Below are 27,281 nucleotides of genomic sequence, written 5' to 3' on the forward strand. Positions count from 1 at the left end.
TGAACGTCACATTTTAACGGACAAAAAGCTCAATGCGTAGGGGATGAAACGAGTAACGCGACGGTTTTGTAGAAATGTGAAGTAGAAGGTACAGATACTTACTGTAAAATGTAGTGGAGTAAAAGTAGAAAGTATCCATTATTAAATCTACTTAAGTAAAGTACAGATACACGAAAACTGTACTTAAGTACAGTAACGAAGTACTTGTACTTCGTTACTTCCCACCACTGGATATATATATATAGATATATATATAGATAGATAGGGCGGGTAGTTGAGTCAGACAATAACACAATGGAGGCTTTCTATTGGTCAGTTCGTCTGTAGTGGGTCTCGTGCTCTGAGAGCCGCGTTCCTTCCCCTGACTGAAGAGGCGTTGTTCCTCTTGGTTTTTGCTCACTCTGCGACTTCACCGACACAAATTTCCGCTTCCTGCACCGATAAACACCCGGAGCCCAGCACACACGGAGCCGACGCGAAGTTTAAGCGAGGACGGAGACGACAGGCTTTCGCTCGCCCCGCTTTCGGGTACAAACTCCGCCAAACGTCGGGCATGTTTTACACTGTTTGTCGTTGATTAGCACCACACGGAGCAACTTTCCGTTAGCGCTCGCGAGCGTTAACACGTCTGCTGCAGTTGGAGGTTAAATAATTTTAAGACCCTGCAAAGGAGAGAAGGACTGACACTCTCAAGAAGGAGGACTCATTCGGGTGGCTACCCCACCGCTATCGTTATATACGACTGAAAGACCCCCCATTTTTCAGCCTCCAGGATGTCGGAGCGAGGAGGGCTCCCGCGGACTGGGGGCGTCCCTTCGCCGCACATGCAGCCCTCCAAGCCGGTCAGCATCACCTCCAACCGGCCCGTCCATATGAACCTCTACGCCACCTGGGAGGTCGACCGATCCTCACCCAGCTGCGTGCCGAGGTATGTGAAAAAGGGGTTGGAGGGGGGGCAGCCGAAAACCGAGCAATGACTTGTCGTTTTCTGCGCTGGCTGTGAATGGGAAATGACCCAGTCTGTGTTTACACTGGAGGGTTGCAAATACACAAACACACCAGGGGCTGCCTAGTTTAGAAAGCCACCTTTTTGGATTTATGGCTGTTGCTGTTGTGTAGAGTTAACCTCACATTAAAGGGAAACCACTCCTGCACTTTTTAATGTACCTGGCGACCACCGATTTTTCTAAAAAAAAAAAAAAATTATCACATGCCCGGTAGCATTTACAGCCTCACTGCTAAAGATAACACGAACAGGCATGTTTCCTGCCCATCTTTTATCTCAATATGATTGTGCAGTGGGGGCAGCTGCAAAGGTTTTTTTTTTTTTTCCCCCTAAGCCACTCTTCAGTTTGCCACACGTTTGATCCCTGCAGACACAAAAGAAATGAAGACTACTTCGCTGTGCAACTGTTCAGAGGCAGTAAATGCACAGCTGGAACACAGACTGGTGGCTTCTGGTAAACAAAGGAGAGCTAAAATGATCTGAGAATCTATGTTTTCAACAGATAGTAAAAGAAATCCATTCTTCTACAACATGCTGATTATAGGCAGCAGTGGCTCTATTTGATTTGTGTGTGTTTGTGTGTGTGTGTGTGTGTGTGTGTCTCCATAAGGGCAATGCAGCAAGGTCACACTGGAGGCGAGACACCTTCTCCCACCTAAGCTCACTCCCAGACAACAGACTGAATTAGGTTGCTTTGTTTGAGGGAATGCACTCCAGATTGTGTCTCTCAATGGAAATCTTCTGCTTTTGCACTTTCTTGTGTGAGCTGTAAAAAGATGCATCAGATTGATGCTCTGTGGTTTGACCCATATTTACAGTGCCTCGTCGATAGCCTTGCACCACAAATTGGGATTTAATTCAAGGTCTAAGGTGCTGCGTAATGGAAACGCTGCTGGACAGACGGTTATGGATTTCATGTCATCTTTAAACTTTAATGCACATACAAGCTCATCATAAATAATCTGCAGATTTGGGAAAATCTATACTTGTGGAGCACTGATCACTAATCTACGTTTTGTTTATTACTTTGACGGCTGATAACAGCACAGATGCCCCAATCAATGGGGCAGAGATAGGAATTGGCCAGTTTTTCTGAATGCTGATGAAAACAGTGTTTTGATTTTAATTAAATTCGTCACAGTTGCTTTATATCTTATTAAAACAGGCTCAATCTTGCACTTATTTTGAGTTTTTTAAAAAAAAGTCTTCTGGATTTACTGTAAGATTTAGCGACTACATTTGTGCTGGTTTATTCTTTTTATCTGACTCATAGTCCTTGATGGGTCAAAACTGTAATCTGCGGCTCTTCCGTCGTCAAAAACCCGTAAGTCATTATTGATCATGAAGAGCCTGATCTTTGCATTTTTAATGAACAGCACAGGAAATGTCTGTTTCCGTCCTTCCTGTCATTTATTGTTTACACGAAGAGAAGAGGCGACATCACACTGTGTGTGTGTGTGAGAGAGAGATAGAGAGAGAGCAGATTCTGTGAAAAGGAAATTTGACAATTTGACAACAAAGGTGAAATAATAGTGGAGTTGACGTTTTAAGGCGTCTAAGCGTATTACAGTAGCAGTTAGCGCGGTTAGCGTGACTAATTTTAAACATCAATCTCGTATTGTTGGGTTTTCTTCCCCCAGAACCAACTTCCACATCAAAAAAACCAGTGTTGTTCTCAGTGCGACCTGTTAGCTTTTAGCTGCAGTGACATTATGGCGATAAAGCTTGGTTGTTTGAGTTTCTGATTGTCTGGGCAAGTTCAAAATTGTCCAGATAACTTATTGTAGTAAAGCAGCTCTTCAAACTCCCACTACCATGTATTTTAATTATGAAATGTTCCTTTTTTGGTTGAAAGCCTGAACTGCCTGCCTCCAGATGTGCCCTGATGTTTAGGTTATTGGAGTGAAGTGAAAGTCAAGTGGGAATACCGAGGGCATTTAAATGCACCACATTCATTATCACCCTAAAGGGTAACGCTGACTCGTTAATGTTGCTTTTTTAGCTTGCTTTGAGCCATTAGTGTGTTTGAGACACAGCCTCAAGGGTGTGTTTTTGCTTTCCAGCAAAGCGTGTGCGTGTTTGTGGCTACGTTATACACATGTGAATAAATCACGCATCACTCTATGTGCATTTTAAACATCCTACTTCCTCACCCATTTTCTTTTTGTAGACGATTTATCCTTTAAGTAGATGTGCAAATGCAAACAGCTGGCTTGGAATATGTTGTGCTCTAAAACTGGATTACAAAATGTTGTTTTTTTGTTTGTTTTTTTGGGGGGAGCTTTTCCCCGCAGTCGCCACGGTCTGTCAAATAACTTCGATTCGGCTGCAGTTGCAGCTACACAGAGACTCAGTCAGAAAAAAAAAGAAAATGGGGTTTGGAGAGAAATGGAGACAGGGATGGGAGGAGAAGCAGTCTCTGTCATCTGCATTTAAATAGGATTTCTCGCAGACACGGGCTGCAGAAACGGCTACAGAAACATTGCTGCCAGCGTTGAAATAACGTGCATCCAAATCAGACGTTGTGATACATTTCTGTAAACATTTTAACTTTCTAGTCGCTTCATCTTTGCTGCTGCAGCGAGTACTGACAGCTCCCCTCCTATTCGGTCGAGGTGTTGTTGCTCAAACCTCTTCCTGCCTACCCAAAATGCCACTTGGTATGTTGTTTACGCTGTGCTGTAGGCTGAAATTTCCCTCACAGGCACAAACATGTATCCAGCTGCCTCCTCCAACTCCACACTCATGAAAGAAACTGGGGGAAAAGAAACAGCAAAAAATATCTACACATAAATGTTTTTCTTTTATTCTTTGGGGGGGGTTTTTTCTCCTTTTGTCAATCAACAGGAAATATTTGACAGCGGGAGATCATATCATCCTTCCACAAAGCATGAGCAAACCTCAAGTGTTTGTTTTGCAGGCGATCTAGAAACAATTATTACAACTCAACTCCATCCGAGGTCATTTCCCCAATCAGAAGTCCCAACCTTGATTTTCTGTCTCCCGAAACAGCAGATGGGATTGTTTCTCTGGCTCCACGTTCGCTAAATCTTAGAGAAGCGATGGGCGATTCTTCTTCTTGGTGTCTGCTTTTCCATTCTGCTGTGTCACAAGCACACACTCTCGCACTCATCGAGTAGTGCTTGGCGTCCTTCTTCCCTACTCAGCTCAATGGTTCGCATCCCTCACCTCAGCCAAATAATCCAACGGATGAGCAGAGCAACTCTGCTCCCTAGTTTGACACTTCACCTCACAAATATAGAGAGAGCGAAGATTAGCAGTTTTTCGGATGTGCTTCCCGTCAGGCAGAATGTCGACCGTGGCAGTCGCTGCCACATGGTTCGGATTCCTGAATCCAGCATAGTTTACTTTAGTTCTGTAACACTGTGCTGCTGCTCTGCATCAGGTATGTCAGGAATGAACCCAGGAGCAGAACTCATCACCCTCCATCTTTAAAGACGGTTCCTGTGCAACAACAAAAAATTCCTGCGAATCAAATCCGGAGATGGAAACTGAATCTTTGTTTTGTTGTTTAACTATTTGGTGGCCAGTTAGACAAGAATTTTGCATTTAAGAAAAAAACGGAAGCAGAGTTTTTAATTTACACTTTTTTTTTTTCTTGCCCTAAAATAGTTCAGGAAGAAACATTTTTGGTATGGACTGGTCAACAGCAGTTGTTGATTCAAAACTTTTTACATTTTCCAACCTACAATTTAAAATCTTTGTATTGAGATGCCAGAGAAAGTGCCAGAAAGATTAGATTGTTTTTCTGTCTGTTTAAAACATTCAATACTGTAAGGCGCCTTCCACTATAATGTTGCTACACACTTCCTGTCACTTGACTGCAAGACAGTCATTTACAAGAAAACAGATTCAGCTGTTTGGAAATATTTCTGGTCTAAGGAAAATATAAAAACACAGACATTCATGCTGGAAAACCTACAGCAGCAGCATCTCCCTTTCACCGTTATTAAAATGAAAATGTTTTCAAATGCTACAACAAACGTGTGTTAGACAGCCGACTGCATGGTGTCCAGCTGTAGCAGAATGCCTGTTAATTTATCCAGCTAATATCAGACAGTATTACCATAATACCATATAATCAGTGTTGCTCTATGAAGAGCAGAACAGTAAAAAGGCGTAACCTGCATGCATCAAGAACTTCAAACGTAAATTTACTATTAATATTTTCCATCATCAGTTGGAATAATTGTTGCCTAATTGTGTTAAAGATAAATACATTTGCTATTGTAGATTTGCAGTGAAACCTTTTTTTTTTTAAATTATATCGTGAGTCTCACACTGGCCCATACCTCCTCAGACGTTGGAATCAGTGGTTCAGAAGAAATGAACCAGCTAACTTTGGGTATATTTAAAAAATGACGAAGCAACTTAGTTCAACCTTCTTTATGAAGTAGTTTCTCCGCATTCTTTGAAAAATACGTGCTTGACCAAGAATTTGATGACACTTTATCCAAATGTCTGCTATTAAAGGTGTGTTACCTAATATTACACGAGCTTGCCAGTGTTACCCAACATATCATTGCAAAAATAAGACTGGTTGTGACACAAATGTAGCAAGGTTTCTTGGATACACTCTGTACAAGCACCTTGGGGATTGGATGTAGAGTGCTGCGACAGTGTTTACTCCTCTGATTTCTTTTGTATTTGCTTTTTAGTTGCATTTAAATGTCTCAGATTACCAAGCAACTTCTAATTTTGGATAAAGATAGCCTGACTGTGTACAAAAAGCAGTTTTCAAGTGATGATTTCATTTTTTTAAAGAGCAAAACTAATGATTCCATCAATTCCTCCAGTCTTTAGGAATCAAAGCAGTCACAAAACCAACACTATGTTTGACTTTCTGTACGATGGTCTGTTTCTGGAATGCTTTGTTAGTTTTAGGTCAGATGTAACACGACACACACCTTCCTACAAGGTCCAACTTTTGCAACAGAACAATTTCCCCAAAGTCTTGGGACTCAACAAGATGTTATTTAGCAAACGGGAGACGGGCTTGTACGTTATTACAGTGGTTTTGGCCTCGGTTGCCATTTCTTCCCATCTTCCCAGTCTCTCTTTGATATTGTTAATGTTCTGGGTGGTCATGTGACCACCTCCCGGTGGAAACACCAATGTGCTCTCAGAATAATTTTGGTTGACCAGCCTCTCTTGGGAGGAAGGTTCATCACTGCTGAATGTTTTTCTCCAGTTGTGGATCACGGCTCTCGCTTCACTTCGCTGGTTCCCAAAGTCTAAGACCTTTTCCAATTGATTTCATTGACTTTCTTATTCTGCTGTTTTTGAATTTTCGTAGAGAATGTGTCGTTATTTTAGCTCGTTCATTTAAAAAATAAGTTATGTTTGAATTCTTACATTTGTGCCTCATGATACCAGTAGTTTTAATAGTTAGGGTAAACTGAAAGCCTTGGACTTAAGACATCACGCTTTGAAATGCTTTGAAAAAGAACCCAGAGCTCTGGTAAGGAATACTGCTGGCGTGAGGAAACGCTGTGCTGTAATGCAGGATGTTCTGAATTATACATCTTGCATTTGTTTGACTGGTTTGCAGTAATTGCTCTGCCACACAATAGCTGGTGGTCACGCACCGCTTCTCGAGTGTCGGCATCGCATTACCCCCAAAAACACGGGCTCCTGTGTGCGCACACAAATGGAAAGAGATGGAAAGAGCACCAGCAGGCTGTTGCATTTATGCAAGAATATAGACACACATACACGCATACACACACGCATACTCGCTCAGAGAGGGTCGATCATTAAGAAGCTCTTGCTGTGCCACTTGCCTCATTTCTGCTTGTTCGTGTACTCAACTGAGTTCCGAGTTTTACTGTGTGCCTTAGCCTGAAGTGTTGCAGCATATAAAATCTTCTCCTCAGTCTGTCTTCTACTGTTTTTATTCGCAACCTTTCAAAATCAGTCCTCGGGGAAACTTGGTATTAATTCGAGAACATTATTGACATATATTATCTGTTTATCCCTTGGCCGGAGGAGTTCATCTGGCCCTTCAGTTTTAAATGTGTTGCAGTTGAAACACCTAACCAGGAAAAGTCAAGTTTCTTTGTCTAGCACATTTCAGCACCACGGCAGTCCAAAGTGCTTTACGCCGTAAACGTATAAGTAACCAATTATGAAACGAGCAATAAACATTACTTTTTGTCAAAAGCCATCATCAAGCAAATACACATAAAACATACTGATGTTTCTCCACCTGCTACCAATCAAAGGCAGCTGTATCAGATGGGTTTCAGCTTTGATTTAGAGGAATTCTGTGTTTCAGGTGTTTTGCAGTTTTCTGTAAGTTTGTTCCGGATTTGTGGTGCATAGAAGCTGAAGGCTAAGCTTCTCCGGAAAGCAAATTGTCTTTGGCAATCTTAAACCGACGGGTGTGAAAACATTCACAGATCCCTGTCAGCTCCTTGTCGTTTTAAACCCTTCCATCACACACTAAAGGGTTTTACTGGTATGCTTCTCTGTGTCAAAGTCAGTTCAGCTGAAAACAGAAAAATGGTACACACAGCGGAGGTGCCTTCTCAAACGGTTGCTGTATTTGGACTTTTTTTTTTTTTTTTTTGCTGCATCATTGGCACAAACAAAAGAGAGAGGTGGGGTGGGGGGGGGATATTTCTAACATGCTACTCAGAGTGGTTTTATAGCCCAGAGGAGCACAACCTCTACACTCCTGACTCGGGCGAACAACTTAGCTTCATGTCTTTACATTCCTCTTTCATTCTTTGCTCTCAGATCCAGGGAGATAAAAAATAAGTACAGTGTTGAGTTTCTCTGCTGGAGTCATGGGCTTCTATGGAGATCCAGTGGTGCTGCCTTAAGCAAGAACAGGGTGTTGCATCAAAATTATAATGACGTATTATAATTTAAAGGGGTAGTAGTATGTGAAATCCACTTTTTGAGCTTTATATTGCCCCTTTAGTCATTTATAATATTTTAATTATTTGGCAACAGAAATACCATTGCCATTCCTTCTAAAATTACTTATGCCGTCATATTTTTCAGTAATTAAATTTATTTTATGTAGAGAAATTCTTCAGGGTTTTTCTATAATCTATAGATACAACCAACTTGCAAAAAAATAAGCAGGGGGTCTCTGTTATTGTCGTTTTTCTGCCTGTTTTCAGTGTTATTTTTAGCGAGTGGAAAAGTTCAGCGGGTTTTACCCTCATCCATCCAGCCAGCCAGCCATCGTGCACAGCTGACTGACAACTTGCAGCAATATCTGTGTGACTGGATAAAACCCCACCATGTCTAATAAAATTTCAGTCAAGTTTTCATCCATGACAGAGAATTTTAGCATTTATTTTATAAGAATGACTCTAAAACTGAGGTACGTCTTTTTTTTTTCTTGCTACATTTAAGAGTAATATAAGAACGGCGTTCTATATTTTTGATTACCTCCCATTACAGAGTTGACATTTTCAACTGTCTTGATCATCTTACAGTAGCGATTACTGTGGCAAGCAATGTTAATGCCAGGACCGTCAGGTTGTTGTAAGTATGGCCTGATGGCGCTTACACATGGTGCATTTAATGATCAAAAGAATATTGGATTTTTGAGTTTAGGCTAGAGAATACTCAAAACCCTTTGACATATTATTTTTTTCAAGTTGCAATAAAATACTGGATCTTTAATATAAATTCTGAGCAAAAAGGGACATTTTGACAGCCTCTGAGTTTAAGGTTGTTTGGCTTTATGCCTGCTTTCTGTTTCTTGTCCACAGAGTTTAAAAAAAAACAAACAGCTGAGAATGTAATTTAGCAGAGTTGTTTTCATGCTGCTTCGCTGTAGAGGTCGGACTTGATCGGGGTCATGGAAACGCTGTGGTCTGAGGAGGCCTTTGTTGCGGTATTCTAATATGGGTTTGCATATTTGAGAGCTGCACTGCTTTTTTTTTTCTTCTTGGAGAGATCACACTGCTAAAGAGGGGAGGGTTATAGCTTCCCATATGGCAGCTTAAACACACACACACACACACACACACACACACACACACACGCACTGAATAATATAATTTCCAAGGTGTTGTGACTCATGTTCATGGGCAGTGTCACTTACATTCACCTCATTTTCATGTAATGTGTTAAAACTAAAGGGTACAGTGACATAGAGTTACATAAAAGGACATATTGACAAAAGATGGATGATCTCACACACACTGAGAGCGGATAACGTTTGCAAAAATTCTCCTCTTTTTAAACTTGAGCTTGTTGTAGATGAACGCTTGAAAACAACAAGCCGGACTGGTTAGACTCTAATCTTGCTGCAAAGCTTTGTTTGTTTTCTTTAAAGTTGTGCACCTTTCCAGAAGTGTTGCAGTGGGTTTTACCGTAGTGCTGCTGCTGCTGCTGCTGCTGCTGCTGCTGCTGCTGCTGCTGCTGCTGCTGCTGCTGCTGCTGCTGCTGCTGCTGTACATGTGGTGCTTGCAAATAATGCATGCATATGGTTTAATCCTCTCCAGCTCAGCTTGCATATGGTTTCCCCTAGATGATGACACAAGCTTTTAATGCATTTAACACAGATTGACCTTGACACAGTGCATTCTTCTAAGTACGACTTGGTGATGTATATCTGCAATGCCTTTCTGTGACAGTTTATCTGTCGATTGTTGGGGTCGGTGAAAGAAAGAAGTTTATTTAGGAAGAATCCAAGCTCCTCTCATGATGCCAGTCATGCCTCTCTGCCTCTTATGATGGCTGTATCTGGGCAGGAACAGCTGTGATTGATTGGTTGACAACCTAATATGATCAGTCCAGCGGGAGCGCAGCTGAACGCTGCTTTGCAGGCCAGCGAGCATCGAGCCACGATGGCATCATTTCACCGTCTCAAGATAAACTAAATTAGGCAGGCAGTGTGCTCATTAATCCGTGATCGCTTTAATGAAGGGTAGTAGTATTGTGCGTGCATGTGTGTGTGTGTGTGTGCGCAAAGAGGGGGTTCTGTCCAACATTCCTGGAATGAGATCTTATCAAAGAATGCTTCATTTTCACTATCAACAAACTAGAACAGGCCTCCTGGTGGGCCATTTTTTTTCTTCCTTATACTGTAAACACTTGACACAAAAACCCGACATCAATGAGAAAATACAAATGTAAAAAATCACCAATACAATACGGTACGTGCTCACTTTAAATTCTTGGATCCGTTTGGTTATTTCTCGCAGACTGACCTAATGAGCTTTGACAGGGTTAAATATGCAACATATGTGTTGGAGTAAATGTGTATGCATAGGTTGCCCTCCTTTGGAAGCCAGAGTGTGTCCTTGCCTGTGGCAGTGGGAAGTAGAGCGCGGCGGAGGGAGACGACAGACGGAAACAGGCTGCAAAACGGGGGAGGAGTGGAGCGAGGTAAAGTTTGCATAAATGCTAAGCTAAAGTGCAACATTTTGCTCGTGCAACAAACTACGCACTTTGGGTCATGTGTAATGGAGAGAGGTTGGGAACGGGGTTGTATCATGTTGGATTTCCTCACAGAGATGCATCGTAGAGCATGGGTCTGCAGTTCCAGTCCTCGGGGCCGATGTCCTGCATGTTTTACCTGCTTCCCTTCTTGAAGTAACCTGATTTCAATGAACGGGTCATTAGTGAAACCTCTCGGACAACGTGATGACAGACTGAGGAGATAATTCAGCTATTCAGCTGAACATGTAGGACAGCAGCGCTCAAAGACTGGAATTGGTCGATTCTGTTATAGAGACGGACTTGTTTTGTGGAGGCAAGCTATTTTTGGGTGTTAGTTTCTTTTAACATTATAGAAGAGCTTCGGTTTAGTTCTCGCAACAGGCCAAACTATTGCCAACCAAACCACAGCTACTGGGAGCTGAACTGTCAAAAACTTATACTAGCGAAACACATCTCTCTCAATGCAGTTCTTCACATGATAAAACTTTCTCTGAGTCTCTAAATTACTCTCTAAATGACAAAACCAAGCCCTTTTTTGTGCTGATTTATGCAACCATATCCAGTGATTGCTCAAGACATTAAGTATATTAGAAACAGGAAGGAGGACAGAGTCTGTTGTTGCGGGAAAGGAGAGGAAAAAAAAAAAGCTCTGTGGGTTTCTCAATTCACCCCACAATCACATGTCTGGGTCTGTTTCAAAACAATTTCCATTTATGAATTAAATATTCTGTATCCTGTATGTTTATGCAGGCTTACAGCTCTTAGAGCGGAACGCTCCATGAACACAGAAGTCAAAACAAACCACCTCGCTGTGTTTGGATCTGCGTCTGTTCTCCCTCAGCTGCTTTCTGCAAATAAAGGTGTTGTGATACAACATGTTTGATGCAATAAGTACTTTCTCCCTCTCTCCCTCACACTCGCATGCTGCATTGAGTTTCTGTCAAATCAGTTGTGTTCGCCGTACAGAGCTGTTCTGTGCAGATGGAAAAGTGTGCACATGCTCTTATTGCAATTTCTGTCATCACCTACATTTAAGAACTGCAATAATGTTTGTCTTTAGATAACAGTCACCTTCTCTTCTGACCCACCGTCAGGCGTAGCTGTTTGTGTTCTTCTGTTTATGGGCTGTAAGCACAACTGCACAAACTGCTGGGTGGCTGCTTAGTTTTATTTTTGGTGGGGTCGGAAAAACCTTCAACAGTGCTGATTTTTTTTTTTTTCCTTCCTGTTTTTTCCAGTTTCTTAATTTACTGCCCCAAATAATTTATCAAGTAACCACAAACTCAGCTTTTTAAAAAATAAAATAAAATAAAATAAAAATCCAGACTTAGATCATCAGATTTGTCACACAAATAAAACCTAAGTAAGCACAAAAGTACTTTTAAAATTATGATTTAATTTATTAAGGGAAAAAAACCAGCACGGTTGTATGCAAACTAATAATTGCTCCCTTTGTTATATCATTAAAGAAGTAGGATTAATCACAATTTTGGTTCAGCTTCACTAGCCATGCACAGCCCTTACTACAGCCAGGTCTACAGAACCAAGAAGTTACTTTAGAACCTGTTGGGCAACATGAAGTAGGCTGGAAGAGCAGAAATGGCAGCTGGAGCTTTTGAGTTTGACACAAATTCAGACACAGACTCAAAACTGAGGTTACAAAGAAAGACAAAAACATTAATGGCTGTTCCACATAGACTCGTTGAAGACAGATGAGTCACAAAAGAACAAATATATTCTGTGGACTACTAATAAAAATATAACTTTTTTGGGAGGAGTCCTTCCTGTTGCATCTGAAGTAGAATCAACACAGCAGCTCAGGAAAAAGATGTTGTGTTGGGTGTGCCTGTTAAACACGGTGGTGGTAGGCTTATGTTCTGGGGCTGCTGTGGAACCTGAGACTTGTAATTGATGGAAGGATAAATTCTCATTGAGTAGAAAATCCTAGAGGCAGGGCAGTGATCCAAAGCACACCTGAAAATGCATCACTGAATGGCTGCAAGCAACCAAAAGCGAAGGTTTTGGAGTGGCTTTATCAAAATCCGACTACAATGCTGCAATGTAGTAGGAATGTGTTGGAGGAAAGACACTTTTCATGGCACTGGAAAGTAAATATTGCCTGTTCAGACGTTGAGTCAGGGTTCTGCTGTAGATTTGTTTTGGAAATAAAAACCGTGTAAAGTTTCTTGTTGGTCTGTGTTCGCTTCCGAGAACAATCATTCAGAGAATTGCACACCTGTGTCGTTAACATTAGGTCATGCACACTTGGATCGGAAAGTGGTTGAGCTTGTGTGTTGGTTGGTTTGCATGTCGTCACTCGTTGTCGGCTTCGATGCCATAGTATTGGATTTCCTGTGTCTTAATCTCTCCATTGCAGCCTCTATTGAATGATGCCTAACTTTTCTCTTTCCGTGCGTCCTGCCGTGGTGTTCCTGCTTCAGGCGACGTGTCAGCTCATGTCAGCTGAGTGACTTTTCTACTCTCTGCAGAAACCCGGCAAAGAACGACTCGAGCAAGAAGGAAATGGGAACAGAGGGAACATAAGATCTTCAGGGGACGAGAGATGATGAAGTGAAGAGTCGGTTGAGTTCAAGATGTCTGAGAGGTTGCCCTCACTCCAGATTTGTCAGGGACTTCCTAAAAGGCCTTGGCCTTGTCCCAGTTAATTGATGTTGGTTTCCAGAATCGGCTCAGGTCAGAAGAAAGAGTGGTTTGACTTTCGGTGACGACAACAGACCAATTTTGAGCTTGACTTTGAGAACGGCACAAGCAATTCACCACAGATGATTGTGTCAATAATAGTGCAAAGACAATTATGTAAGTGAGTAGAGGCAAGGTCAGGTCGATCTAAATAAATCTTTCAGAAGACAAATATTGCATTTTGTCTGTTTTTATGTTTAAACACAAATCATCTTACCAGATCATTTCATCTCCTCCACTTGATATTTTAGGCTGTATGTTTTTGGACCCTTTAGTATCAGAAGGTAGTGTGATTAACCCTTTGTGCAATTCCAGCTCGCCTATAAAGCTATTACTGCTAGATGCAGATCACCATATTTCCCCTTTTTCTATATTTCACCTACATATTCTGATTTTCTTTACTATTAACTATCAACATTTTTTTTTCTTTTTTTACTAAACGTTGGACAAAGTGCTTTAGAAAACACATTTATTGATGTGTTCACATACCAAACAAAATGGCAGTTTTATTTATTTTATCTGTTCACTGAACATGAAAACAGATTTTTTTTTTCTATTTTTTTCATCCCCAGAGTCTCTTTATAATTACCGATAAAGTCAATATGGCTGATTTTGATCTGGGACACAAACATCTATAGTGTCGGTATGTCTTCAATACATTTGCTCACTTGAACTGGTTAAGCACCATAACCCCATTTTAGAAGAAATGTCCTATTCACCCAATGAGACGTGTCTCTGCTCCAACACAGCTGGTTCTAATGGCTGAATTACCTCCTCAGTCTGTCATCAAGGTCTGCAGAGGCCTGATAATTAACCAATCATTTGATTGGAGTGTGTTTACAAAAACATGCAGGACTTTAATCCTAGAGAACTGACGTTGGAGACCACTGCTCCAAAAGTTCAATTTAAAAAAAAAAGAAGTTTGAGCTGTGCTTAGTTTATTTTACCATCCATCATAATTTCCCCCCCCCTTTTATAGTGGACAAAAACCATCTAAGAGACCATGTCGCATATGATAAAGAAGATCTACATATTTATTCGGCAATTATTCAGAGATGTATCACTGGCTAACACAGCTGAAAATCAAACGAGGCATTAGTTAAAAGTGATTAGTTATGGCTAAACAGAGGGTTATTTTACACTGAATGATGGCGCTTCCACCAAATGGATATTCAGTCTGAATGAGCGGAAGGCAAAGAAAATCTGTGTAAATCATCCACGGATCATGAAGCTAGACAGATGGAGGTGGGTGAGGAGGGCATGTAGTGAGAAGTCTGGGGGGGAAGGTGGGAGAGGCAAGATGGTGTGAGAGGAGAGAATAGTATTAGCCTATGTAGAGGAGCGAAGATGGGTCGGATTGAATGAAGGTGAGAGAGAGGGGAAAAAAGCAGGTTTAACGGAAAGGGAGCAAAGCCAGGATGATTTAGCGAAGGTTTGGGGAGCAGCTGGGGCAGAGACACATGAGCCGATGGACAAATTAGCTTTGCGCCAAGTGCTCTTTTTTCCTTCACGCCATTAATTTTCCCTCTTGTGCGCTCTTCATCACCTTTTTCCTGCCTTGCTTCTGTTTGTTTTCAATTTTCTACCTCTCTCTCCCTTGCAATAGGAACATATGTTGCTGATGATGTCAGCAGGAAGCTAAATCGAGGCTATTTGTCTTGTGCTCTGTCCACCTTCTCACAGGGTGTCCACGCATCCTTAAAATGTCTAAAATGAAAGTCTTAAAATGTCTTAAATTCATTAAAGAAAATGGAGCTAACCTTAAAGACGTTAATCACAGAACTTAACTCTTGTGGTAGGACTTTTTAATGTCATTTTATGTAGGGTATTTTCTAGTGGGACCATTCTATTGGCTGAAAGTTTTAGTCGTGCACAGCCATCTTTGTCTTAAGGTGGTTAAGCCTATCTTTAACAAGTTGCTAATGCTTACTTGCTCGCAGTTAGCTAGCTAGAGAACAAAAAGCAGCTATCAAGAGCCACAAAAAGACCCCAGAAATGTCACAGTTTTGGTTTCCTGATTTTATTTTGTATGTCTCTGTCATGATATAGGTCTTAATGTTTTTCATCGTGGTCTTAAAAAGTCTTAAATTTGACATAAACCCTATTCCCTAATTCTCTGCCCCACAGTTCCTACAGATCCGATGGTTCTGCCTCCAAGAACACTTTTGTGGCCGTTGCCGTTGTCTGCTTACAGTCAATTTTTGGATCTCTGAGCTGCTGCAGCTTCATCCGTTATCATAGATTTAGTCATGGCTTCCTTCCCGGATCTGCTGCTTCATGGCCTTTCCATTTTAGGCCACAATAAATCAACACAACACTCTGGACCTTTGCTAAATCAAAGTGTCAATTTGCCCATTACACCCAATAACACAAAAAAATACACTCTGATTATTGAAATGACTTCTTTTGGTTCAAAGGAGAAGCAAATCTTTGTCACATGCGTTTGCCAAAAACGTAATTATCAGGGAGCTGAGGACAACAATGCACGAGCTGTTTCTGCTTTTGTGAGGAAGGATTTCACAAGCTAATATGATATACGTAGGAGTTCTTGAATATCAGTGAAACAAAGCAGGCAATTAACAGTACGCTTACTCTCAAGATAACAAAAACAGAGGAGATGCCCAACACTTTCCTTTTTCTGTTTAGCATCCTCCTTTTCTCTCTTTTTTTTTTCTTCTTTCAGTCTCGCAGTTTGCAAACAGCCAGTAAAAACCGTGTGATATTAAAGATGACGGTGGATGTTTCCTTTTGGTGGACAGCTTAGGCTCAACTCTCTGCCTCCACTACTTCAAACCAACCTCCAGTTTATGAGTGGACATGCTGAAGGCAACTCTCTCAAAGACTTTTGCGATTTTTTTTTCCAATTATAATGAAAGAGTAATAGAGATTCCAGGTTATACTTCAACATTTTGTTACATGCAATCATAGACAGATTGATTCATGTGGACCTAGACTTTTAATTGCATCTGCATTGCATGTACCATGCAAATTTATTTTTTCTAGTTCTTGAGTGCAAGACCCTTTTCTGATGCCGCCCTGGGCATCTGCCCATATATAGCTACTCATCCCAACATTCGGTAAATGTTTAATAAAGATTGCTCACTAGGGGCAAAATAAGTCCTCCTTCAGAGTCTGATGTACTCTGCACTTTGACTCTTGAGAAGGGAATTTATCTTTTCATAGGCTGGCATTCTCATTAGGAAATGTAATTAACATTGATTTCCAATCAATATTACAAACAGGAACAAGCTTAAGAGTAATCAGTCTCTGTGGGTACTTAATATCCATTCTGCTGACAGGTCTCTCTCAAAGTTTTTTAGCTGATGGTGAAAAGTTTAAGTTCAGCTCAGTGAGGGGAAGGTAAGAAGAGAAACCGTTCAAGCACCACTTTTATTTTATTTTAATTTATTTTCTACTTATACTTTTAAGTTGTTGACATCCTGTATTTTCTGACCTGCTCTGGAGAAAGTTAGGTTTCCATCATAGGTTGCCATGGTGACAGACCTAGGTAGGAAGTGAACTGGCTTTTTGAAACTGGAAATTACAACAACAAAAGTCACCAGTCTTGCTTCATGGTACTGGTTCATGAATTGTTCCCTATAGTATGGTTAGTTTATCTTTTAAAAAAAATTATTAAAGGAAATCCAGCAAATCAAGAATTTCAATGTAAGGTCTATTATTATTATTATTAGTATTATTAATAATCTTTCTGTGTAAGAAGTGTTTGAAAATGTAACGTCATCATCTTTCAGCCTTGTGGCTACACTGAGCAGAGCCAGAATGAAAAAACTGGCTTCTTGTCAGAACATTGTTGGACTTTTCTCTCTCTCTCTCTCTCTCTCTCTCTCTCTCTCTTTTTTTTTTTTTTTTTTTTTTTTTTTTTTTTTTTTCCTCAAATGAACAGGAAACACATGCCTTTAAACACAACATGAGGTCGGTGTCATTTTGGGGAATCATACATTGCTGTTCCACAGGTTGAGTTCAGGCCATTTGCTGCAATTTGTCGTTGTTACTCAAAGGAACCCTTTTCTGTTTATTGCAGAGCGCTTACAGGCGTATTAGCTCTGCGTTTGCTTTGTGTAAGTGTGTAGTGGAGCTGTGATTGGATGTCATCCTGTTTTTGTTTAGTTTTTTATATTTCCCAGTGCAGAAGTAGATCAAAGCTACATGTTAAGTGTACCTATGCTTACAATACCCTGTGGGGTAAGTGTGCAAACATATTCATCTTCATATATTCTCTCTGCTCCATTTCTGCCCCATTCTTCCTGTTCACTGACTCACCACCATTATATTCACGAGCTGTGACTCAACACATTCACTTTGCTCAAGATTCTTTTTCAAAACTTGTCCTTTTTTTTGTCTCCTCCCTTTCTTCTTCTGCAAGATTTCCCTTCCTGGATACCAATTACCGTTGTTTACTTCTTCTTTTATTGCCCTACAACAACCCCCTTGTTTTTTTTCCTCCGTCCCAAGTTCTTCCTCCTTGGATCCGATTGTCAGCTGACATCTCCCAAAACGGGCTCACTGGCGCGCACAGTTAACTCCTATCTCTGTCAGAATCCGGCATCGGCTGCCGCCCACGTACCGAAATGTGCGTACTGGATAGCCCCGTATTAAAGACATCAAAAACTGAATCGCGTGGCCACCTACATGCAGTCGCATGCTCAAATAGTTCCCCCCCTGCTGTGTGCAAAAGCACACAGTGGAGAGCCACAGCAGAGTTTAAGTCTACACATGTTGCAAAGAAACGCGCACACTCGGTTCATCTGTTTTAACTGCTGCTGATATGAGTCACTGGAAAGCACACATGTAGCTGCACGGGAAAGCCACATTCATCTGCCCATATAGCGCACATTGTTCATGTGGTTGAGTGGCACGAATGGAGACCGCAACTGCGTTATGTACGACCTGTAACCTACTTATGCCAGCGTTCAGTCACCCACTCTGTTTCTCTGTCTGTTTCGCCCACTCCCTCAGACTGACACATACATTTACACTGCGTTTCACTGAAGCACCCACACGCATGTGCTGGCAGACTGATGTGCTTATTCATCGATGAACACACACATGCTTGCGTAGGAGATCACCGAATGCTAAGCAGGCACAAGCAGCTCCGAGAGCAGATGAGTGTGTGCCCGCATGTACATGCAAGCCCAGCTGCTCAGAGGGTAGAAAGTCTTGGGGACTTTGTGCGGTCTCCGCTCAGATATCTCAACAGTCTCGGGAATCTTCACACCTTTGATGTTTGAAGTTACCGAGTGTGGTGGCATTTCAAAAAACTTTCCACAGATGAATCAGAAGCTGCAACTTTCTGTTCGGATGAGTTTTGCCATTGGTCAAGTGGAACTGTCCGCCACATTAAATCACAATCGGCATCACGGTTTCAGTGTGTGCTGCGCTGCAGTCACAAAGAATTACCTTGATGGAATATTATCCGGGCTGTAATAGTATAAATGTTATGCAAGACTGCATTTCTTTCCCTCCAACCTGTCAGATGGAACTTGAGTCTGAGAATAGCATCACATTTGACTTAATCGTGTTTATGATGCTGTTCTAGTTGTTGTTGTTGTTTTTCTGCTTGTATTGATAACTACTGTTGTCAATAAAAGAAAACCATCCGTAGGTCTTCATTTTACAAGGAGATGCACCTCTCAGATTTTACCATCCAAGACAATTTCTGCAAATTTGGATTTCTGTCTTGGAAGAATAATTTAAGATGCAGTGGCCTATCGGTGTCTGTGGGTTTGCTAGGGGCTACAGCTGTCCCCAAATAGGTAAAATGCTTGAATACTAGGGGTACATCAATCTATCGTCGCCGATTTCCTTAATTTTTGGAGATCGGTGATTGGCTGACTTTTACACGTGAAACTGATCTTATCCACCAGTCTTATCTACCTCAGCAAAGGTCTAAAAATCAGTCACTTTCCTCTTCTGCTGTCCTGTGAGACAGGTTCGACTGATAAACCAGCCCATCAGATCATGTCTACTGTTAATAGTCTCCTCACTGTTGCCAATTCAACAACTTTCTTGCTATATTAAGCGACATTTCAGACAAAAAAAATGATACCAGCCAAAATCGGAATTGGCAGGTTATGTTTTTTAAAAGATCGGTAATCGGCGATAAGCCAGAAAATTACAATCTGTGCACCCCTATTGAGTACTCAAGATTTCCTCTAAAAATGCTTATATGTGCTATTTTATTAGTTTCAACATCAAATACACCATAATGTGCATTAATACACAAAGTGGAAACTGTTTTAACAATTGGCATGATTAGTGCAGCTTTAAAAACAGCAGTTTGTTTTTCCTGTAAAATGAAGCTCTTTAACTTGTTGTCCATCTTATTTGCTGAAGTCTTGCTCTTTCTCACTCTTTCACAGCACCAGTGAATTGTAGAAAATCCACTTTTCAAATCTTCAAATACCTTCTTAAATCTTCTAACAAATCTGGCTTGCGATACTGAAAATACCCTAACTTTGAGTCTTCTTTCTGCAATAACAGTGCTGGGGTCAGAGTTCAAAGTGTTTATGGCACAGAGGCGGACATTTGTTGAATGGCTGTGATTTATATTGTGTCCAATTTCATGCATCCTTGTTTTTTGGTAATTTTTCAAATCGATAATAGCATTGTTAGTACTGTTGGTGAAACTTCCAGAAGTTAAAATAAATTATTTAATATTGAGAATATCAAAAATTACTCAAAGTGAAGCCATGGTGGATTACATCAGAGTTCTTGTGAAAAATCAACACTCATTTCTAATGTTTTTTTTTATTTTAGGAAGGCACTTCAGCTTACTCTTCCAGCTCATTATTCCTGTAAGCACAAAGGACCTCCAGCACCAATCATAGAATTACTGTAGAAGTGTCCATTTATCACGTGTAGTGTGTGCATGTTGCTTCTTTTTTGCTGGGTAGTTTTCAGATTATTCCTCCATCTCTCTAGGCTGCATTTCACTTCCCCAGCTGGATTCTTAAATCAGTTTGTTCAGTTTGACTCGGATCACGTTTCCCTAGAAGAGGGCTCGACAGAAAACATCATTTACACTCCAGTCTGCACAATGCATTATTCCACAGATGGCTTTTCTTGTCTTTTTATTCCTATGTACTCAGTTCCAATGTGCTGCTGCTTACACCACATCCATTAATGTCTGCTCTGATATTGTTCATTTCAGCCAACGTGCAAGGCTGGCAACCTATAATTTAGAAAAATAAAATATTTGTGATTTAAATGTCACTGCTCCTGCCCTATGAAATCCTGCTTTGTCTCGTCTTATTAATTTAATAATCTAACACCAATTCTTCATCCATGTTTTTTTTTTTGCTTCTATGCTTTTAAGAATAAATGGAGACAAAAAGATGGTTGATGAAGGCACAACAAACTGAAACAAACATCTAGTCAGAATAGGCCTTAAACAATTAATTGTGATTAACCGATTATTGGAATAATTGTCAACTAATTTAGTAAACGATTAATCGTTAGCTGAAGCATAGACTCAAAAAGGCCATTTGCTAAAAACAAAAAAATTCAGAACAGTAATTAAGCCAAAACTGAGCAAAAGTGCACATTTTACATTGAAGATAATGTTTCAAATGCACCAAAGAAATGCTGTTATTGCATTTTAGTTGTATTTTTCATTTATGTTTAATATTGCATAAAAAAATTAAGTGAATAAACAAAAAAAATCTGTAGAATGTGACATTTTTTTAAAAATCCGATTATTCATCAGAATAATCGATTGCTTAAACAATCCTTAGTTGCAGCCCTGATTCAGGATACGTTGTTGATGGACTGCATCGGACTGCACACATTTACAACCGGTAGGTTCGACGTCAAACCAAAACTAAAAGTTGACTTAAAAAAAGCAACGAGAAGCAGAAGGGAGAGCAGGGCTTTGGGTTGGAGGGAAAACAGTGGTGCTATCAGAAGAGACAGATGGAGATTTGTGGATAGCCAGAGGAAAACTGGAACAGGCCTTGAATAGGTGGCAGGGAGTGGGCATGAGATGACAGCCAGGGGGACAGCTAGCTCTGCTTTTTGTTGGCCGACAGTGGTGGACAGCTTGAGAGAGTTTAAAAAAAAAAAGAAAACAAAAAGGGGAAACGGCACAGCAAAAAGACACTTACAGGAGTTTTGTATTGTTGAAGACTGTGTGGCGTTGTTTTAAGGAACCTTAATGTGGATGAATTTGCTTTTTATGGGAATCATTTGTTTAGTAAATTACCAACACGCATAGAGAGACTTGATGTCAGCTGGCTGATTCATTATTAGATTCGACTTGCAAATGTTGACTCCCGCCTTCACATCCAGGCACAAAAACATTGAAAAAGTGAAATGCCACAGAGCTGGAGAAAAAGCCTTTCATGATGACAGAGGGCTTCAGTTCATGTCTGAAAATAAAATAAAATAAATAAATAAATAAATGACAAGAGTCTCTGATAAACAACCAAAGCCCCAGTTGCTGCTTGACACTCATGTCACACAGCTCGTTTATTTATAGTCGGTAAGTTACGAAGCACTTTTACTAGATTGTCCTCAAAGCTGCCGTCTAAAAAAACAAAAAAAAACAACAACAAAAAAAACCCAACAAAATGGCAAAAAGCAGATGTGGTTCGAAAGATTAGGACCGGTTCCATTAGCTGATGAAAAGACATTTCATGTAATCACTGTCTGCTGTTTGTATAAAAGAACTCACCTTCTGTATCAAGGTGATATTTGCATCTATTATTATTTGTCTGCCTTGGGATTTGTAGCTTAAATCGCAGAAGGACACTCATTTACATCGAAACCCCATTTTAACTCAAAGCAAATGCTGGTTATTTAAACAGGAAGGTGTTTTTTTTGTTTGTTTGTTTGTTTGTTTTTTACGTTTCTCCCACTAATTTAATGTTATATAGATAAAAACACATTAACAGACAGTATGAATTGTCATCTCTAATTAGCTACAAACACGAGTTTTGATATTTAAACCGTATGCAATTTAAAAATTATAGAATCTGCCCGGTTGCTCCTTAAGGTACGACATAAACACACACACACACACACACACACCGGTGGAGCCATTTAGAAGTAAGTGGAAAGTCTAGGACACATTAATGTTTGTAAATGAACACATTCAAATTAATCCCAGGAAGCCCTATTAAAAGTCCTCTTATGAAATCAGGGTTGGGGAAATATGAACACCTGAGCACAGTTTGCCTTTTCCATGCATCATCTTTAACCCTTTAATCCCCAGAATGGCGGACTTGGTTGGCATGAATGTTCAGATTTTCCACATAATGTAGTTTATTAATATTGAAAACAAACATTAGAATAATTCTTACCTAAACGTTTTAATAGATGGTATTCACGTCCAGTAGCCTCTTACACATTTTGTCATGCTGCAACCAGAAACTTAAGTGTATTTTATTGTGATTTACTAGAAGATTAAAAGTAACTTGGGTGGAGCTAAAAAATCGACAAGAAACCTATTGATCTATTAGTCATGCTCTCCACAAATTTAGCAGGTACAGAAAAGTAGCAAGAAGAAAACATTTATATGAAAGATGGCCACAAGAGATTTGCCACAAGCATTGGAGGAGACTGAGCAAACTTGTAGTAGAAGGTGCTTTGGTCAGATTGTACCAAAACCAAACATTTTGGCCTAATGTGCAAAATGCAAAATGAAGCAGAAAACACGTCACCATGTTCAGAGGGAGTGAAGCTCGGCACATGCGCCTAAAAATCAGGTTTACACACCAGTAGGACAATAACCATAAACATACAGCTGGTGCTCAAATGCAATCATTTAGCTCAAAGCCTGTTCTTGTGTTAAAATATAGACCTAAAACCATTAGTCTTTCGCCAAACAGCCTATGCTTAGTGAAACTGCATGGAGAGCATCTGTGAAGTGCAATTTTCAAGCTTTGCAAAAGAGCAATGGGCAAAATTTCAGTCTGTTGACGTACAAAGCCGTTATACCCCAAAAGAGCTGTAACTGAAGGAAAATTCTACAAAGTGCTGACTAGCCGAAATTAACAAAGGTCTTTGCAGACTCTTTATTCATATAAAAATGAAATCCACACATACTTTTACTTCACATTATGTTGTAACTGTTTGTTGGTTTAGCCATATCACTCCTAATTAAATACATTGATGTTTGCAGTGGAGATGGAGAAGCATCATTCAGTTTATTCTAATCTGGAACAAACTAACAGAAAACTGCAAAACCGCCGAAACACTGAGTTTGTTTAAATCGTGCCTAAAAACCCAGAATCTTTGTTGACTAGTACTAAACGGAACATTGAGATCTTGATAATGGCATTTGACAAAATGTAATATTTATTGCTTGTTCCATAATTGGTGACCGTGTGATGTTTTTGTGATGTAAAGCACTTTGAACAGCCTTGCTGCTGAAATGTGCCACACAAAAGAACTAGTCCTGACCTTGACCTTGACCTAATGTGACAGAAGCTGTTCAACAGGTATACTTTTTCACGGGACTGTCCATATTCTCATAATGAGCAACAGCTAACATCACGTCAAATTTCCACAATTATTTGTGACTGATCAAAGCCGCCATTTATTTTTTTTAAAATTAAACAGTTTTTCTTTCACAAGCTTCAATGACAGCAGCAGCCAGTGGAATCCTAATATGATAGTCAGAAAGTGATTGCTTTATGTCTCAATATTCCCAAAAGACCAAGGGTTTATTAGCTCCTGAACATGGATTGGACCTTCACTGTTATTTATCTGCAATGTTCAAGGTTTTCTCTCTGGCATGACTCTTCAGACTAAATATCATAATCGGGGAGCTTTCAAAACATATCCGAAACATTACGCACAAAGGCCAAACTATATTAATTAGCTACTTACAGTTGTTCAAATGCAACACACTTTCATATTAGGGTAGTTTTCACAGGCTTGAACTAAAAATGCTTTTAACTTAACCTTCCTTAGGTACATTTCTTTCGCCCTTTTTGCTTTTTGCTTAGTAAAACTGTTCTCTCTAGTTTTACTTCATTTCTGAGAGCAACACAGCGCACAGTAGCCAAGAAAACTTAGTCATGCACTCCACATGACTAAGTGGAATACCAATCAGGAGCTGGCGGTGTTCGGTTTGATGATATTCAAAATAATTTCAAACTCTGATTATGACTAGTATAAGTGCTCAAATATAGGCTACATAGTTATGTAGATCTCAGATATTTACGTTGTCTTAACATATATTTTTAAACCTCACTCTAACAGTGTGGCAGCTTTTATTTTCCCAAAAAATTACATGTAGAGGAATCCCTGATATTGGCCTAACCGAACCAGCAGACATTCAATCAGACAGACTGCAGCTTCACAACATGGAGGGACGCAGCTTGGATCAATACCCACTATATTAAAAGCTGCTGGATTAGGACTGGGTTGCCATACATACACTGATGCTCTGCTTCTTTCCTCTACTTCCCCTTTCCACTTTCAGCCTCTGAGATGATGCCAAACCATTCATACATATTGATCACCTGCACCATAATAAGCTGCTACTCAGCGTGGACGTTTGCTTCCCCTCGTAGTGAGCGATGAGCCGGCAGCGCTATCGGTCTGTAATGTGTGTCAGCTGGACCGGAGGCTGTGCACTGTTTTGCATGAACACTGCTCAGACGTGAACTGGGACAGCACCGTGACGGGGGAGCGATATCGTGCCAATGGGCTGTCGCTGCTAATGCTGCTGCAATGTGGCTGCATGTTGATAGCATCCACAGGTTTCCCCCGTAAAGCAGAGTGCGGTTTCATCAGGATGCTGATATTGCTCAGGGATTTAGAGTTTTAGAAGCTTAAGTAGGAAATTAGGATCAGATATTAAACTGGGAGACCCAAAATGATTAGCTGCATGCTGGGTTGTGCTGCTTTGAGATTCCCACAGTGTGATAACCTTGGATAAAACATTCGGCTTCTATGCTGTGTTTATATGCGTTTATATGAAAAAAAAAAAAAACTTTTTTTAAACGGGAGCGCATTAAATAATCCTAATGCTGCTAAGCTGCTTGAACATATTGGGTACGTTTCCACGGCTAGAACCTTACTCAGGGGCCGGGCTCTTTTTTGGGGAGTAGTTTTTCTTCACCTTGTTTATCCACTACAGGAAGCAGACGTTTTCAGATGATCTGAACTAAAGCCATAACATTTTTGTGGGAGGATGCTAAGCATTTCTCATTGGCTCAGTATCCTCAGCATTGAATGTATCTATTAACCCTCCAATTTTTACTCTGCAGTTGATATTTTCTGTTAAATAACCCGTCAGTTGGGAGGCGCGATACTCTGAAAACATATGATTTGCTGTGGTTTTGGCAAAAACTACCATAATTAATGCTGGCAGTTGATTAATTGCCAAGCAGTTCTTTGCAAAATGCATAGTGTGTACAATGTTATTGTGATAACAACTCATTGCTCAACCCTGTGTGATAGTTTTTTGTTTTGTTTTTTTAAACACACTTCCGTTATGTTTTAGTGTTTTTACTGAGTTTGCATTCAAATAATAAAATCCACCAATCTTTATTGAAATCATCAAAGGAAGCATGGACGACTTCGTTCACAGGAGAGAGACAGTACTTGTATATTTAAATCAAAGCCTTTTTAACAGAACTTTACCACTAACGTTAAAATATCCGTCAGTATTTGTGTTCTGAGATAGAGATTAAAGGAAATGCTTCTGTCCAGGTTGGCTGATCACACTGATTTTAAGTCTGAATGAGGCAGACACACCACGGCGGCTGTTTGTTATGCGCATGGTTACTTTAAATGATATACATCTCGCTTAATTCATATAGATTTCCTCAGAGTAAGGAGTGATTTAAATTCAGCTTTAGAGCCAAACCGCTCTAAAATAGTCATAAATTATGTCTGGATTGGAGCTGCTGCTCTGCTGTTTCCTTCCTTCCTGCGGTCAGGAGTCGAGATCGAGGTAGTTTCATAAAAAAACAAACAAAAAACAACAACATTCTTCCTATACATTTTCACACAGTTTGGAGTTGGTCTAAAACTTTTAAACCATAGCTGCTATAAGAAATAATCAGAGAATTAAAGCTGCAAGCAGCCTCGTACGGCCCTCCCAGCTCAGCGCCGCTCTGGCCTCACGACGACCATGGGAAGTCCAGCAGTGCCATCCGTTCGCCACCATCAACGAGTGCAGTTCCTGCTCCTGTCCTCTAGGCGATGCACATCAAAGTGTTCAGTAGTACTCCCTGATGATGCACCAAGCATCTAGTGCAGAACGACTGATGTAGTAATGAGAAATAACAGAAATAATGGAATAACCTAGGGGGCGCAGTGGAGGCAAATTACAACTTGGACTCTTTAGAGGTTCACAAAAGTAAATCAGAAATGCTTGGTTAAAATCAGATGATGCATGTATGATTTAGAGACGACCGTATGCGTACAGCAAGGGGTTGAAATTTGCCATTCGGCCACATCCACACGGTTCAGATGACAGAATTCATCATGTCATTGTATGATTGGGTTAGGGTTGTATGTCATCATGTCATGACATGGCGACGTCATGATGATGTTATATACATATAGGTTTACAGGTTTACACCTATACGTCTCAAAGAGTAAAAGTAAGACATCCAGCAAAAAAACAAATGACTTCCTGTTGGAAGTGGGCGCAGCCAAGGTGATGTCATCAATTGACCATGTGACTGTGATCAGGGTTTATCTATAATGAGACATGGAAAGTCTGATGCAGATGTGACCTTGCATGTGGAAGTTAATGAACCTTGATGTTTTATGGCGAATAGTCAGATTTTGGCACTAAACCACGCCCACACGCTTTGATGTGTGAAAAATCCTTTGATAACTTTTGACCTTCAATGCCTCAAGACTGTGCTGAGTGATTTTGAAGTCTGTCTAAAAAGCTGTGGGAGGAATTCGATCAGATACGTCTATAAAAAGGAGAAGATGGCGGCTTTGATCCAAAATGATTTTCTCTAACTATAGTTTGAGTATCCTGAAGGTTAGAGATTCAACAATCGCATAAGGAAAAAAAAAATGTTTTGAGAAGGCAAACCTTAATTGAATCGATTTTAATGGTACTGAATTCTTTACAGGAGTTGTCAAAACAGCAACAGCTTGCTCTCTAATCGGTAATCATTTGCATTTAATTCAACAGATTTAATTA

General features: G+C 40.3%; 1 protein-coding gene across 1 annotated transcript in view; it reads left to right on the top strand.

Moving 5' to 3' along the window:
• Positions 1–326: 326 nt before the first annotated feature.
• pacs1 (phosphofurin acidic cluster sorting protein 1) overlaps positions 327–27,281 on the top strand; it is a 62,516-nt gene continuing 35,561 nt past the window's right edge. The window contains exon 1 of the mRNA XM_007563581.2: positions 327–928. Coding sequence (XP_007563643.1) covers positions 774–928 — 155 coding nt within the window. The 5' untranslated portion in view covers positions 327–773. The remainder of the gene's footprint in view (positions 929–27,281) is intronic.

This window comes from Poecilia formosa, unplaced genomic scaffold, assembly GCF_000485575.1.
Source record: "Poecilia formosa unplaced genomic scaffold, Poecilia_formosa-5.1.2 Scaffold149, whole genome shotgun sequence".
In the NCBI taxonomy this organism is placed as follows: Eukaryota; Metazoa; Chordata; class Actinopteri; order Cyprinodontiformes; family Poeciliidae; genus Poecilia; species Poecilia formosa.